General features: G+C 47.0%; 4 protein-coding genes across 4 annotated transcripts; 2 read left to right on the plus strand and 2 right to left on the minus strand.

Annotated features, from left to right (window-relative positions):
- Positions 1 to 105: 105 nt before the first annotated feature.
- On the plus strand, positions 106 to 1,890 carry BKA55DRAFT_695604 (amidase; the record flags this gene model as incomplete). Its single annotated transcript, XM_046200176.1, has 3 exons — positions 106 to 378; positions 464 to 907; positions 970 to 1,890. The coding sequence occupies 3 exons, from the start codon at positions 106 to 108 to the stop codon at positions 1,888 to 1,890; spliced, it is 1,638 nt and encodes a 545-aa protein (XP_046043839.1).
- Positions 1,891 to 3,001: 1,111 nt separating this feature from the next.
- Positions 3,002 to 4,373, minus strand: BKA55DRAFT_667273 (RmlC-like cupin domain-containing protein; the record flags this gene model as incomplete). Its single annotated transcript, XM_046197825.1, has 2 exons — positions 3,381 to 4,373; positions 3,002 to 3,023 (listed from the first exon to the last, which is right to left on the minus strand). The coding sequence occupies exons 1-2, from the start codon at positions 4,016 to 4,018 to the stop codon at positions 3,002 to 3,004; spliced, it is 660 nt and encodes a 219-aa protein (XP_046043840.1). The 5' UTR covers positions 4,019 to 4,373.
- Positions 4,374 to 5,509: 1,136 nt separating this feature from the next.
- On the plus strand, positions 5,510 to 6,780 carry BKA55DRAFT_580781 (uncharacterized protein). The gene is made up of 2 exons (XM_046193976.1): positions 5,510 to 5,720; positions 5,778 to 6,780. Exon 2 carries the CDS (start codon positions 5,805 to 5,807, stop codon positions 6,465 to 6,467), a length of 663 nt encoding a protein of 220 aa, XP_046043841.1. The 5' UTR covers positions 5,510 to 5,720; positions 5,778 to 5,804; the 3' UTR covers positions 6,468 to 6,780.
- A 4,084-nt stretch (positions 6,781 to 10,864) lies between these two features.
- BKA55DRAFT_598205 (mannitol-1-phosphate 5-dehydrogenase) lies at positions 10,865 to 12,723 on the minus strand (the record flags this gene model as incomplete). Its single annotated transcript, XM_046196202.1, has 7 exons — positions 10,865 to 10,996; positions 11,027 to 11,159; positions 11,219 to 11,430; positions 12,068 to 12,290; positions 12,324 to 12,550; positions 12,580 to 12,626; positions 12,684 to 12,723. 7 exons carry the CDS (start codon positions 12,721 to 12,723, stop codon positions 10,865 to 10,867), a joined length of 1,014 nt encoding a protein of 337 aa, XP_046043842.1.
- Positions 12,724 to 14,190: the final 1,467 nt, after the last annotated feature.

Below are 14,190 nucleotides of genomic sequence, written 5' to 3' on the forward strand. Positions count from 1 at the left end.
GGGCTATAAAGCTTGCTGCCCTCAATGTCCTCTCTAGATGGGCAGCTTCCCCGACCAAGTCTGCAGACCTCGAACTCCCTCAATCCCTTGCTTCATCTAACAAACATGTCAACTCTACAAGAACGTATTCAACCTGCCTTAGCTGCAAGGAGCTCCTCCCTAGAGCCAAGCGCTCTGCTGAAGCCCGAGGACCTAGCGTCTCTGCCACTGAATGTTCTTCCCGTCCCTCGATCATGTGGGCTTCTCACAGACCTGGAACTTGACTTGACTGAGAACCTCGATGCCACGGATCTACTGCAGATGCTGGCCAAGCAACAAGTTACCGCTCGGGAACTTCTTACTGCGTTCAGGAAGCGGGCCACGATTGCACAGCAATGTGTAAGTCATCTTGGACCAGCCCTCTTTGGTACTATCACGCTGCAGCACAAGCAGCTTGGCAGATCGCTCATCAAGCGTTACACAGACAAACTGCTTGACTGAACTAGTCTCTCAAGCAGTCGACGATGCAAAAGCTTGCGATGAATATCTCGCCCGAACAGGCCACACTATGGGCCCCCTTCATGGCCTCCCCATCTCCGTCAAGGAGCAAATCGCCGTCTCTGGCCTCTGCACAAACGCTGGCTTTGTAGCATGGGTGAAAAATCCCAGCGGGGAAGACGCCAATGTCGTCCAAAGTCTCAAGAGATTAGGTGCTGTTGTTTTTGCTCGTACGAATCAGTCCCGGTCTCTGATGCATCTTGAGACGTCTAATAACATCTACGGTGCGACGGTTCATCCCATGAATCGGAAGCTCACAGCTGGTGGCAGCACAGGCGGAGAGGCAGCTCTGATGGCCATGAAGGGATCGCCTCTTGGTGTTGGGGGAGATGTCGGAGGCTCGATTCGAGTGCCGGCAGCTTTAAACGGTGTAAATTCTCCATATTTGAGCTGAATCATTGTCCGGTAATGAGGGTTCTGACACTTTGACAGATTTACGGCCTTCTACCCAGCCCTGGTCGGATCAGTGGCGAAGGAGTCATGATTCCTACATCAGGATGTGGTTCTATTGTAGGCACTCTGGGCCCATTCGCCAGGTCTCTACGCGACCTCGAACTCTTCTGCAAAGCATACTCTTCATCATCCCCGTGGATTGAGGATATTTTTCTTGTTCCCAGTGATATCTTGAGCCCAGCCATCGGCCGGCAACTTGACCCATCCGCATCTTTACGCGTCGGCATTCTATTTGACGACGGTGTTGTCTCTCCCCTGCCGCCCGTACGACGAGTCCTGGAGAAGGTGAGATCCCACCTGAGGTGCAAAGCCTCCGTGCAAGTGAAGACGTTCACGCCATGGGACCACGCCAAAGCCTGGAGGATCGTTGCCTCGAACTACTTCGAGGACGCTAGCGCCGACATCCGCAAAACCTGCCACGCAGGATCTGAACCACTGGAACACTTCACGGAGCGGATTCTAAATGAGTGCGAGATCGGTACCTCTCAAGCTGGCTCAACTCTGCAGACACGAAGGGCAACACGCGACGCTTTCAGACGGCTATACGCCGCGCACTGGAGGAGAGCCGAAGTTGATGTCATTGTCTCGCCAGTGACTCCGAGCACAGCGCCCCCGCTGGGCACGAGCAGATATTGGGGTTACTCGGCGATTTGGAACTTACTCCAGTATACGGCTGTTGCGATACCGGCTGCAGCTCTTGTCGGTGATGGGAACGATGTTCAGGAACTGGCTAAGGAAGTGTATGAGCCGAAGAATGAGACTGAGGCACAAATATATCGTCAGTACTCAGCAGCGACATCAGAGAGGATGCCGGTTGGGATTCAGGTGGTAGCTCCACGCTTACATGAGAGCCTTGTGATGGCAGCGGCTCGGATTATAGAGGAGGCTTTGGAAGGATAAATTCGAGGTCATGAGGAAACATTGAGCCACATCCAGGTAGAAGCCCGTAGCAATTCGCATTCCACGCCTTCTTCATGCTAACACGCTATATATGAACGAGTTCAATTTGTTTGAGGGTGGACGACTAGGTGGCAGAGGCACTTGCTTTAGTTGTAAGCCAGCATAGATGGTAACCAGGTCTGAGCCTCACTATCTATGACATCTCTTCTGGTAACATGAGAAACGTGGTGGAAGAGACTTACGGAGAGGAGGAGGGAGTCTGCTGAGTGGTGGAAAGGTTGTAAATAGTAACAGAGGTTGTATTGAAGCAAAAAAAAAAAAGAAAACAAAAAGAAAGGAGGAACGAAAGGCGGCAGAAGCAATAAATCAAACCAGCTTACGCAGTTTTCTCACCTATAGTGAGCTCTACATCTTCCTCTTTACTAGGTAACTTAGACCTAGCCATTGGTTGTTTTTATTTGTAGATACACACAGCATAGTTTCTTATAACTCAAATTCCTCCCTGTCCGTCTTGCGTTGTTAAAGCAGAGTTTCATTTCCTACGTTATTCTACTATTAGATTCCCACTTTTGGTAACTGCCCCAGCGTTCATGAAATCGTTGAGAGACTTTCTGTTTACGGCATAAACTCTCCTCGGACCCCCTTGTAGTAAGAGTAGCCGTACGATGCATCCTGAGAGACCATACCCAGTGAGGTAGAACTCACACCTACAGACCTCCGTCAAGGTTGGTCATGCCAACCATCTGATACAAGGTGCTTTATTCTCCATTTAATCACCGGTGTATTTGACCTTGCCATGCAACTCTCTTGCAGCCAGTGCTCGCAGTTTGAAAAAATCATATATTTGGGAGGCTTTGAAGGGCCTGGGGTATTCCCTCGACCGAAGTGAGTCAGTGCTAGACGGATTATAGCAAGTCTTGCCTCTGCCATTACCCGAAACAATAGCACCCATATCCGTTTTCAGTTTAAACAGAGACCTTCGGCCGACTACAATATTGATATAAGATCGTTGCCTGTGAAACTGGTGGTTGAGACCTTTACTCGGCGACCGGAGGTTGAGGAAACAAGAGATGGCCGGGTATTCCAGGTCATGGTATTTTAATGCCTTTCCTCAGTATCCTTGACCATTCACACTAAAATTTTTCATAAGATGTCACTAGACATTTCATTCACATTGGAAGCCAATTCACCAGCATCAAGATCGGCTAGCGTGTGGGCGCGGGTGCCGAGATATCAGCTTGTCTGAACTGCAATGGTTGTATCAACGACAACAAGTCATACGGCAAACAAAAGATAAATATTTAAACATACACTTATCCTGGTAATGCTCTTGTCCTATTCCCTTCGGGTTAAATATTCACAGCTCAGCTCTCCTTGGCGGCACTATGGTGGAGGGAGGATGGTCTCTCCTGTCGTTAACCCGGATTTTCTTAGACCCTGTGCTTCGCTCCCGGTTTGCTACCTGGTTTGTCATATGCACCTTGTCGCACTTTCGGACTAACCACTCCAGCTTTCTTGCTTGGTCAGCCTGCACCAAGTTTCTCAAACCCGCCTCAGACAGAAACTCCTGGTCAACGTATTCGAACCCTGGCACGACAGTTTCGCAGATCAGAAGTCCCTCGTTCTCGCCATCCTCGGCATCAAGCAGGTAACTGGCCTGCCAGACACCTCCTTCAATAACCCATTGGAGCCGTTCGCCCATCTCAATATTGCGTCCCACGACATATGTCTCAACATGTCCGTCGGGGCTGATGAGCACATACCGGCCGCGGCCCAGATGAAGCGAATGGATAATCCGGCTGCGGACACGGTGGAAGTAACACTGTGGGCGGTTGGGTGTGAGATAGTAGTAAATGGTGGTGGAAAGTCTGCGGAACAGCGGTCCGAGGTCGGAACGAAGACCATGCGTCAGGCAGGGAGTCTCCTCGGATAGGGGTTCAGGAGGATATGGTGAGGAAACAGAGGCGACAGAAACGTCGGTTTCTTTAAAGTAGCCACCTTCAATATGTGGTTCCAAGCCGAGGGTCTCAATGAGCGACGTCACGGAGGGGCTTTCGTCTTGTGAAGTTGGGATGAAGTAAAAGTCGCTGATGCCCAGATCGGGCTTGTTGCGATGGGACTCGCTCATACTGTAAACAACTTCCTAGGGAACCCGTGAGGATAAGGGCCAAGAGAAGCGGGGATAATAAGCGAGTATCACAAATGTTTTTATACTGCCACGTACAGAGGTAGATGAGTGATAAGATATCAAAAAGGTTGAAAGTTAGACATTCACCTTGGAGCAGTCCAGCCTACCTAAGTTTAAAAAGTGAGAGGTAGACGCTTCGGGGAAGCAATTGGAAATGTTGTTACCCAAGCATGGCTTCAGTGGCTAGTTTGCACCCCACCTGAAGATCTGGTCAAACCCCCGTTGATCAGGCTCGCGGCTGTCGATTACGTACTAAGCCCAGACCCCACAGCACTTATGTATGTCAATGTTTCCCCAGAATTCTTCCTTAAGTTAGGAACTATGAAATTAGGAGTCGGCGATCGGGTTATGTCTTCAACAAGTATTGATCATCGCTAAGGACCGTGGGAGTGCCACCATTCGCGCACCGTGAACCCCTCGCTTGGAGATTTCCGGTGTTGCCGTGGCGCATTGCTGGCGCATAAGTCGATCAATCCTGGCAATCATGCAGCCTTTTTCATTGGAAGGCTCTGTTCTCATCTTCGCGACCGGGGCGCAAGACGTATGCAAGTTTGGTAGCCGTGGATATCCGCGAGGACTTAAACTGGTTTCATCAGGCGTGCGTTCAAGTATAGACACTACGCTAGAGAAAGGAGAGGGCGCAGGTGTCATTATGGTGCCATCCTGGCCACTTACGCGTGCCCAATCCAGCGTCATCATCATGCCAGCACAATCCCGACTTCACCCCTGCACTCCTCACTCTCGTCAGCGTTAACTTCTGGCTACTCACCCTTCATCGCCATCTGTCGAGTGTGGCGTCGCCTGGGATTTTATGGACTGGGAAACCATTGTGCTTATCTCGGCAGCCTTCACTTCCCTCCGTCGGCATTGTTCGGCCTCGCAACCGCGAATGATCTGATTAAAATGCCGTCTTTCGGCCGGGTAGTCGACATCTGGAGGATGCATGATTACAATGCGAACACGTATGCCCTATTGTCGACTTCGTTCGATAATTGCACTACCTGTAGGTACTAGAACTAGTTGACTCCTCCCAGCTGTATAACGTCGGACCCCCGCCTTTCGCGCAATTTGATGATGATATGAGGCCACAACTTCAAGACTACATACCACTTTTTCCAATGAGCTTGTCCATTTTCCAGTCATACTCTGTCCCCTTTATTCCTTCTACATCTCAAACCATTCAGGGAGATGGAGGGGGGGACATCAGAACACCCTATCACACCCTCATTATTTCTACGAACAGCAACGCCCTGGACCGTGAAAAAAATTGTCAAGCAGCGGCTGATCCATGCCCGAGCAGAGCACAATGGCCCTCTCCATCGATGGCAACACAGAGGATGCCACACTCGCCATGAACCTTTCCGTAGCCATCTTGGTGATGGGTGAGTATATGTTAAATTATCTGGAAACGCCAGCTCATGCTCCGCCTCAGCTCGGACACAGGAGCCAGAACACCGATCAGTAGCCCCGATTTCTTGATGGATGGTCCACCTTATAACCTCTTTTACCAACATTAAGGCCCCACTTTTGGAAGGCATTTGGAAGCATTTAGCTAGCCAAAGTTCTCGCTTCTGCGCTCAATTAAGACGCAAGGTGGTTCAGATATTACGCAAGAAACTCTTTGAAGCCCAGGCTTCAGCATGTCAGATCCACTCTACTAAGAGCAATAGACGGATCATAATAATGACCAAGCTAGCAGATATTATTCGACCAGATTCACAGAATCATGGAGCCTAGATGGCTCCCGCTCACTGCGCTGCCGCAGCCAAATGTATCACCAACCGCTCAAGCCGCCTGTCTAATAGAACCAGCAAAACAAGACCGAGGGGAAATAAGCCATGATCGCCCTGGCGTTAAACCTGTCGCTCCCCTATCACAACAGCAGAAGCGGCTTCCGGCATCCTTATCATCCGAAGCTCCCTCACCTTGTCGTTCGCTTAGACCAGAGCCTTCAGGCAACTCGAGACCGTTGCCTTACAAGTCATCATCGCTGTCCGTTTCAACCCCTCATCGTCACACGCCCAGTTACCTGTCCAAAGGGACAGTTCCAAGCTTGATTGAGAACTGGTACCACACGGACGTAAACGACAAGCCCGTGGAGATTTATAAATATCATCCTCCACTCTCCTTAGAATCCTTTCGGCATGGAAGTGAAGGAACGTCCAGCGCGGCGGACGAGCAAGATCGAGCATTCCTGGAGATAGCATTACTCAGATCAATGCCCCAGCGCAATCCTAGTAAGACGATGATCCTCGAAAAGGCATTGGATTATATTATGATGTTAGAGCAGAGGAATGAACGTCTTTTGCAGCAAAACATTGAGCTGCAGAATCGCCTGGTGCTCCTCATCACGGCTCCGGACCCTGCCTCTCAAGTTCGACATCCGTAACCCTAGTTCAGAAAAGACGGGTATGAAGAAGAAAAGATGAGAAAAGATGGGAAGTTATGGGATTGTCCTATATTAAATCTAACATCATGGACTCTTGATCCAGATTCGTAAGGATTCAAGACAGCTTTGGGACAGCCTGGATTTCCTAAGGCAACATCTTAGGTTGGGGGGTTATTGGAAGGTTATGCTGACCGCAGGCAGTACTTGGGTAATAGTTTCAAGCTGATGCAATTAAAAATGATCGTGGATAGTTAAGGGATGTAGGTACATGATGGAAATTGGGAGGTCTACGAATATATACATCCGTTTTTGGCCCTTCAATCGCCTAGTTCCTCCACTCGCGTCTGTTTAATGCCCATTCCAGGGCGGAGCTCGCCAAACGACGGATCCTTTCCCTGGCACCGACGTAGATGACTCCCACAAGTGCCCAGGGCCTGGTGTTGCGCCAGATCCAGGCACAGTATTGGCCTTCAAATCAAGGGGTACATCTCCTAGCAACAAAGGTCTGAAGGCAACAAAGTTCGCCTTCCACTAGATGACGAATTTCGCAGTCCATGGACGCAAACTGATTGTGCTGATAAGTCCGGTCCGGTCTTTCTGATAACCTGGGGCCGCTTTGATGGACCTGAATCTCATAGTAGAATGCAGATTCGTTATGCTAGTCCATATCATACTCAAAGGATACGATATGGCGAACTTCGAGCGTTGGTTACAGATATCGTAACATCAGATTCGACAACCATTCTTGATAGCAGCCGCTAGGCCTTCATGAATCTCCGTAAAAGAATACCGCGAGTAGCGCGATTGGAAACACGGACAGCCAGACTGCTTAGGGTTACATGAGACGCTATACTAACATAATCTGAACTTTATTAACAGGCATCATCAACGCATGTCAGGACTTTAATGCCTTGTCAGACTGGACGGCCTGATGAGCTTATGCAAGCGAGGGTGCCGGGGGACCAAGAATCACCCGCAGAAGCTGAACAGCATCACATTGCTCACTACATGCAAGACTCTTCTTACACCCGCGAGGGGACCCGGACGCATGGGAGGAGCATGGCCGGGCCTCGAAGAAGAAGGCAATATCACGCTTGATTCTCGGGTGTAGGGAACTAAGGAACGCACATTATTCTTATCCCTTTGAGTGCCGCAGATACTTAATCTCCATAGCCCAGCTGTCTGTTCCATAGCGAGCCTTGCTGTTATATCGCTATATTTTCATCTTGAATAATATCACTGTCGAAACGTAGTGTTTGACCTTAGTTTCGTAAACGTGACATCGTCAAACACCTCTTTCTCAGTAAACAATGGTTAATAAAAGATCGAAGTTCTGCCGTCACGGAAAAGTGGATACGGAAAATGTCAGCTACTGGCGTAGGTTTATGGTCAGAGATGACCGACGAGTCAGAACGGTCTCTCTGCCAATTCAAGCCTACACCAAGTGCGAAGTGCGACAATCGACGGAGAAACCTGATGCTCTAAGGTTTAAGCCAAGGATTGGTCTGGACCTTTGAGCTTCTAATTTTAAGTATCCCTTTGACCGGCGTAGCCCTTCGCTGCGTACCTTGCTCCACTTAACCCCACGTACAGAATAGCTACAATTGATAAAGTTGGTTAGGCACCAAAACACTTGTCTCTCTCTTGTATCAGTATAACCTTTTCACAAGTCTCTTAGGCCATAGATTTGGTGGTTATAGCGGCTTTACTACATGACCGAGACGTATCGAGAAAATGATATGCTCTTATCCATTTGAACCCCTAAGAGTGACCGCGACGGAAGGATAGTACCTCGCTTACTCGTTACTCTGGAGGTCTCCACCTGTCGAATGCTGTTAGGTTTCTTGGATAAATATACGGGCTTAACTCAAGGCAGACGTTGGCTACACTCTGAGTAATGACCACACTGGATACAGAAGTCAATCAGTTATCACAGGCATTTATACGCGGGGATTACCCTTGCACGTTCGTCATAATCCAGCTGGCAGAAACATCGGAATACACCCACTACACAATGGTTTCAAACCCTTAACTCCACCTATCAACCTCGTGTTTCTAACCCATTACTCCTGTTCTATCTCGAAATAGCATACGAACCTAGCGGTAGAGCGTATAAAGTTGTCTCTGTTCTCCTACTTTATTTATAGATATATGAAATATATCGTAGATCCCAGCCCGACTACTAGAGGTAGAAGTATCTCAAAGTGCTGGTGTATTCTTAACGTATAGAGGTACTGGTAACCGTCCCTGTATGTTTGCTTTTGCTTATATCTTATACTTTTCTTTCTTTTTGCCCTTACCTTCCTCGCGAAACCGTAGATCAGATTTGCTGTTCAAATCACGCTGGTAAGCTCTGCTTGTCGTATGAAGTGTCCCGGGCTTAGTGACACTGATCTTTGGCTACAAAAAGTATTCTATATTAGCGACCTTGGCGATGTATTCAGCTTTTTAACTGACCCTAACCGCTCTTCATGAGCCCTACAATCATCAAAGGCTGGGACACGGTTCTCAACCTGTCTGGGGTCCTCTCAATCCGGGTCCATCAAAAGCTAAGCGATGCACCCTGAAGCAGCCTCTGAATCAACTAACACTTCAAGACATTTTCAAAAAGAAACGGAAGGAGAACGACGGTGATGATGAGCTAGTGTCACATCGTATCGTTAAGGCCGGTGTTATAGCTTTAGCGAGATCTCAGATTTTCACGTCACGCTTCCTTTTCCGTTATGGTCTTATGACCAATTAGCTGACAGCATCTGCGAAAATCGGTGCTTACAAAGGTATAGCCTCTGAGAGTGATTCTTTTTGGTTTGAATCCATAGGGGTAACAGCGAGGGGGGCTTACCACAGGTGAGGGGATAGTGCTTGCTATTATCATGGCGTGACTCAGTACATGCTTTGAGGGCGCAAGATTTGTCGATGGCGGTAACGTCCGCTTCGAATCGCGCCATATGCAGCGGTTTGTCCGCAGGAACAAAGAGTCCGTAAGAAAGCCGCGGTCAAGAACCTCAAGCAAGCCTTTGATGATGTCCAGTCACAATTAAAGGAGGACTCGGCCGAAAAGGTGAGCTGTCAGACAATTTGGGGATGTCAGCGACGTGATGTTGCACTTTGGAACTCAACATTATTGGAATATCTGCCATGGGCTAATTTAGGTGGGACATGACATGTCCTTCATATTTAGATTATAATTGGCTGGACATCGCTACAGTGACCAACCGGGAGGCTCAGCACATTTGAAGGGATGCTTTTACTGGCACTAATCTTCGCTGAGCCTATGAGTCAATTTGTCATAAGACTACGACAGATAAAGGCGTAACTATCGCGGCGATTAAAAACAAATTTGTACTAGTATCATAATTTCTCTGGGATAAGTTACTTATGGGGGGCTTGCAAGGATTGAGGGGATATCTGCGTATCCAAATGTTCATATTCCGGGATTCAATTTTTAACACCGATTATCACTTGATTGTATCGGCCAAGTACCGGTCCACATAATCATCCTTTAGCATCAGATCATACACATCCTGGAGTTGGCTCAGACCGATATGGCGATATTTTAGGCCGGGTGTGTGCTAAATTCACCGTAGGAAATAGTCATACTAGGCCAATACTTAAACTTGAAACACTAGATGGATTGGGTTTATTTGGACCTGTGTTATTGCTTTTAATCTTTCTGTATAGTGGACTATACTGGTACTTACCTGTAGCGTGATGAGAGCCTAGGGTAAATAGCTGGGTTAATGGTTGTTTATATCTCCTGAGAGGTCATAGGGCTCCTAAACGTACCTGGCTCCACTTGACCCCACGTACAAGAAAGCTATACAGGTTTTGCCTAATGAAGAGTGTGTAAAGGATTCGCATCTCTGTACCGGATTAACCTCTACTACTGTTACGATTAGTATATTATCTTATTAGTGGATATTTATTGGTTATTACCCTTCTATAACTTCTTGACTTTTAATGACATACGAGTTAGCTAGTATCGACCGATTACGATACCCTGATTGGCTATATCCCCCCGTAGTAACTGCAGTGGAGCCTTATGACCTCTGAGGACATAGTTAAGCTACTTATAAATACACTTAAAGGGCCTGTGCGTTGTATGTATTAGGCTTTACCAATCTCAGTAAGGCTAAAGTACAGATGTGCTGTCAGAGGAGCTGAAACAAGTTAGAAATTGAGAAGTCTTCTACGTTGATCCCATCTGGCCGAGCGACAGCACTGTAATCCATGAATTCGAGGTTTCAAAGGCGCCTTTATTTGCAGCTCCTAACATCACGCGCCACTTATACAACAATTCTTCTCGCTTTCAGAAACCATAGTCTCAAATCAACGATAATACACCGATTGCTTAAGCTGTGCTGCGAATTTTCGCATCTCAAAAAGCTGCAAAGCATCTATGCCATCAGTCTGTCCGCTTGAACCCTTTTGACAATCTCCAAAACCTGAGGATATAACATCTCACTTGGTAGTAAGCCACAGACTCCGGCCACTACTGTCTCTGGTGTCTGGCGAGCAATGATCCGGGCCTATTCCTTGCTCTGTTCATTTCCCTCCACATTTTGGAATCGGAGCGCCATTTCAACGGAATCGAGCAGCGCCGAGCAGTCATAGCCTTTCTCGACTAATTCAGACGATGGCCGGATAAATCTCTCCGTGCGGCCCAACTTCCGTAGAGGCGCGCGGCCAACCCTCTCCACGGTATCCCGAGATGAGGATTGCTGATTCGTATAATGACTCTACTGACATACTCCTCCTGATCCTGCTTGGAGATACCGTACTTGTCAATGATAAGAGTGCTCGTATTGCTAAGCACCTTCTTTACCTGATCGAGTATAAAGGGGTCTTGCAACGCATCATGAACCAATCTCTTGTTGCGGTTAAAGCCATAGTAGGCTGCTGCTGCATGTCCGGTATTGACTGTGTATACCCATTGTGTTAAACCAGAAGTGTATTTACTAACCTTATGATTGGCTCATAAACTCAATACCGCCATGACCTTCTAATTGCCCCAAACCTTCTTCCAGTCTAACTCTCCTTCCTATATAATACCGATATATATATTATCTTAAAACCTTTATTAAATTAACCTTTTCTTATATATTAGAATATCTTAATAAATCTAACAGCTATATGCCTTACCTTAAAGCTAAATATATAATATTTATATAACCTTTAATATTCCCTTATAATATAGTCTTTTATTAACTTATAGGCAGACTTCTATTTATAAGGTAATTAGTAACTTAATCTAAGGCATATTCTTCCTAATTAGCTATATAATATCTTTCTTCTTTTTTTTATTTAATTTATTAAGGCTATTTAAGGCTATTTTGTCTTATTAAGTAACTTTAAAAACTTTTAAATAAAATATTTTCTTATTAATTATATAAATAAAAGAGTTATAATCTAGGTTTTATTCTTATTAGTATCTATATTATAGTAATTAGTTAGGCATTATAGTATAATATCTAAATAGTAAGCTAGATATGTTATTTGCAGTTAAGACCTGTGGCTAAGAGCTTATAATCACCACACAGAACTTAGACTATATATAGTTTTCTCTCGACATACGGCTGCATATCGTCGACCTATCTGACACCACTGATCGTTGGAACAGCGTCGTCTGCAAAGGGGCTTCGATCTATAACCCATTCATAGAACTCCTCCAGTTTGACATCAAGCTCTGCGTCCGGATGCTGAGTTGGAACGATGCGATCGATGGCGCAGTTTGAGTATCTTGCTCTCTTGTAGTGGTCGTCGAGTCTATGTTTCTTTGTAGTGATTGGATGCTCAATGTTTGCCGCCAAGGCATCTGTGGCACTAATAGCGTTTTAACAAGCGATGATAGCCAACGGGATCTTGTCGCTAGATCGCATACCAATAGCTCGGGCGATAATTGGCGCGATAAACTTAAGATTGTCCCTACCGATCGCGCAGGTAACCACATCAGCAGACATAATCTCCCGGATCAGATCGTTCTCGTGCGTTCTTGGGTTGATTGCTTTGTAGTTGGTTATGATCATTTCCCTGGTCCCCTCGCTGCTAACTTCGATGACTTTGTATGATTTCTTAGTGTTAAGCTGGCCGACCAGGCGGCATCTACGAATACGACTTCGTAGCCCGAATTGTGTAGGAAGTAGGCCACAAAGCCTCGGCCTAATGAAGTTAGCATGAGATATCCCTTGCTGTTTGCGACAACGGCATGGGCCTAACCAATGTTCCCAGCGCCGAAGTGCACTGCCTTCTTGTCCATAGTCCAGAGCATTCTTTGCAGAGCGTTTGGGGTCACTTTCGACAACATACACGTCAATATCCTAGGCTATTGCCCTTAGTGCTTCGCAATGGAACTGCAATGGGAAACACGTTTCGTCACGGCTTTACGGCGCTATCATCGAGGGAGAGATCGAGATACATTATGTAAAAATAGTGATCAGATGTGCGCTTGAGTCTCCTGTGTGGCTACGTTGACGATGTGATCTTCCATCAGAATTTTCACATGGAGGCGATAACCGTTGGAAAGTACCTAGAGTGACTTCTTGCATGTCACCTCTCCAGGTGCAAAATGAGGTTACGACACAACCGTCCCGCAAGTTTAAAGATGGCCATTCTCATGATTGCGCAGAAAAGGTATGTATTCGCCCCATTTTGCGTTGCCAAATTGCCGTGGCAGGCACATTCCGTTCCTAAGGTGCTGTTCGACCTCTAGCGATCTTAGCGTCGACTTTTCGCCCAGCGAGAGTCACTTGCGTAATATGGGTGGCTGAAATGACTAAATAGGTAACTGACCTAGTATTTCGAGGCACAGAAAATTACTGCATGATGCGTGATTTAACTGGTCACCGGTGCAGTTCAAAGCGCCGTCGTCATTTACATGTCTCGCCGAACTCTCCAAACTCTCCGACCAAAGGATGGCGTGTTTTAACCACCTTCACATCGTAAGCAGACCATCTCAAACCATTGGTTGAGATCCCTCACGATGTTGACATCTGATGATCGATCAGCCCACGCACACTATATTGTGACGACCACACTACTGCCCGCGGTAGCCGTTGCTGCTAGAAGCGCAAAGTCTAGTGTGTTGGATGGCCCTACCAACACCAAATAAAGTTTTGATGCCCCCGCCCCCCGCCTTAGCAAGTTTTCATAGCACCAGCCGCGAACTCCAGAAGCCACACGGAATCTACGAAACTCGAAGTTAGTGGCAATCTGCTGTGCTGCTTCGTGAAGGTGCTGGTATTTCCTCGCGTTGTGGTTCGCAGCAAAACCTAAAGGAACGAGCTTTTGCGGACCTGTGCTTTCTTACGCCACTGACTACGGATGATCGTATTGTGACAATTAGAGGACTTGGGAAAATAATGCTCGCATAAGGAGTTCCTAACCTACACTGACGAAGCTCCGTTACAAAGACACAAATTCTGTTAGATTGCCTAGCCTACCTAGCCTACTATAACAAGGGCTTGCTGTAATGTGCCGAAGTATCTTTTTGAGGGGCGCAAGACTGCAAAAGGCCACTTTCTCCACCTTTCTTAGGTAATTACAACAGTGCAAGGGGGGTACGGGATGTTCCTCGAGGGACGCATTTTTGCCAAAACACCATACAAATCAGTAAAAATCAATCTCAAATAAAACTATGAGCTCTTCTTCAATTCCCAATCAATTACAAGATAGCCTAGATGATCACAGCTTTCACACTCACTCAGAGCGGGGCCCCGGTGACCCC

Source organism: Fusarium redolens (assembly GCF_020744475.1).
Source record: "Fusarium redolens strain MPI-CAGE-AT-0023 chromosome Unknown BKA55scaffold_19, whole genome shotgun sequence".
In the NCBI taxonomy this organism is placed as follows: domain Eukaryota; kingdom Fungi; phylum Ascomycota; class Sordariomycetes; order Hypocreales; family Nectriaceae; genus Fusarium; species Fusarium redolens.

Excerpts from the sequence above, each read along its gene's own strand:
- BKA55DRAFT_580781 (XM_046193976.1), top strand. The coding sequence starts at position 5,805 with ATGGAGCCTAGATGGCTCCCGCTCACTGCGCTGCCGCAGCCAAATGTA.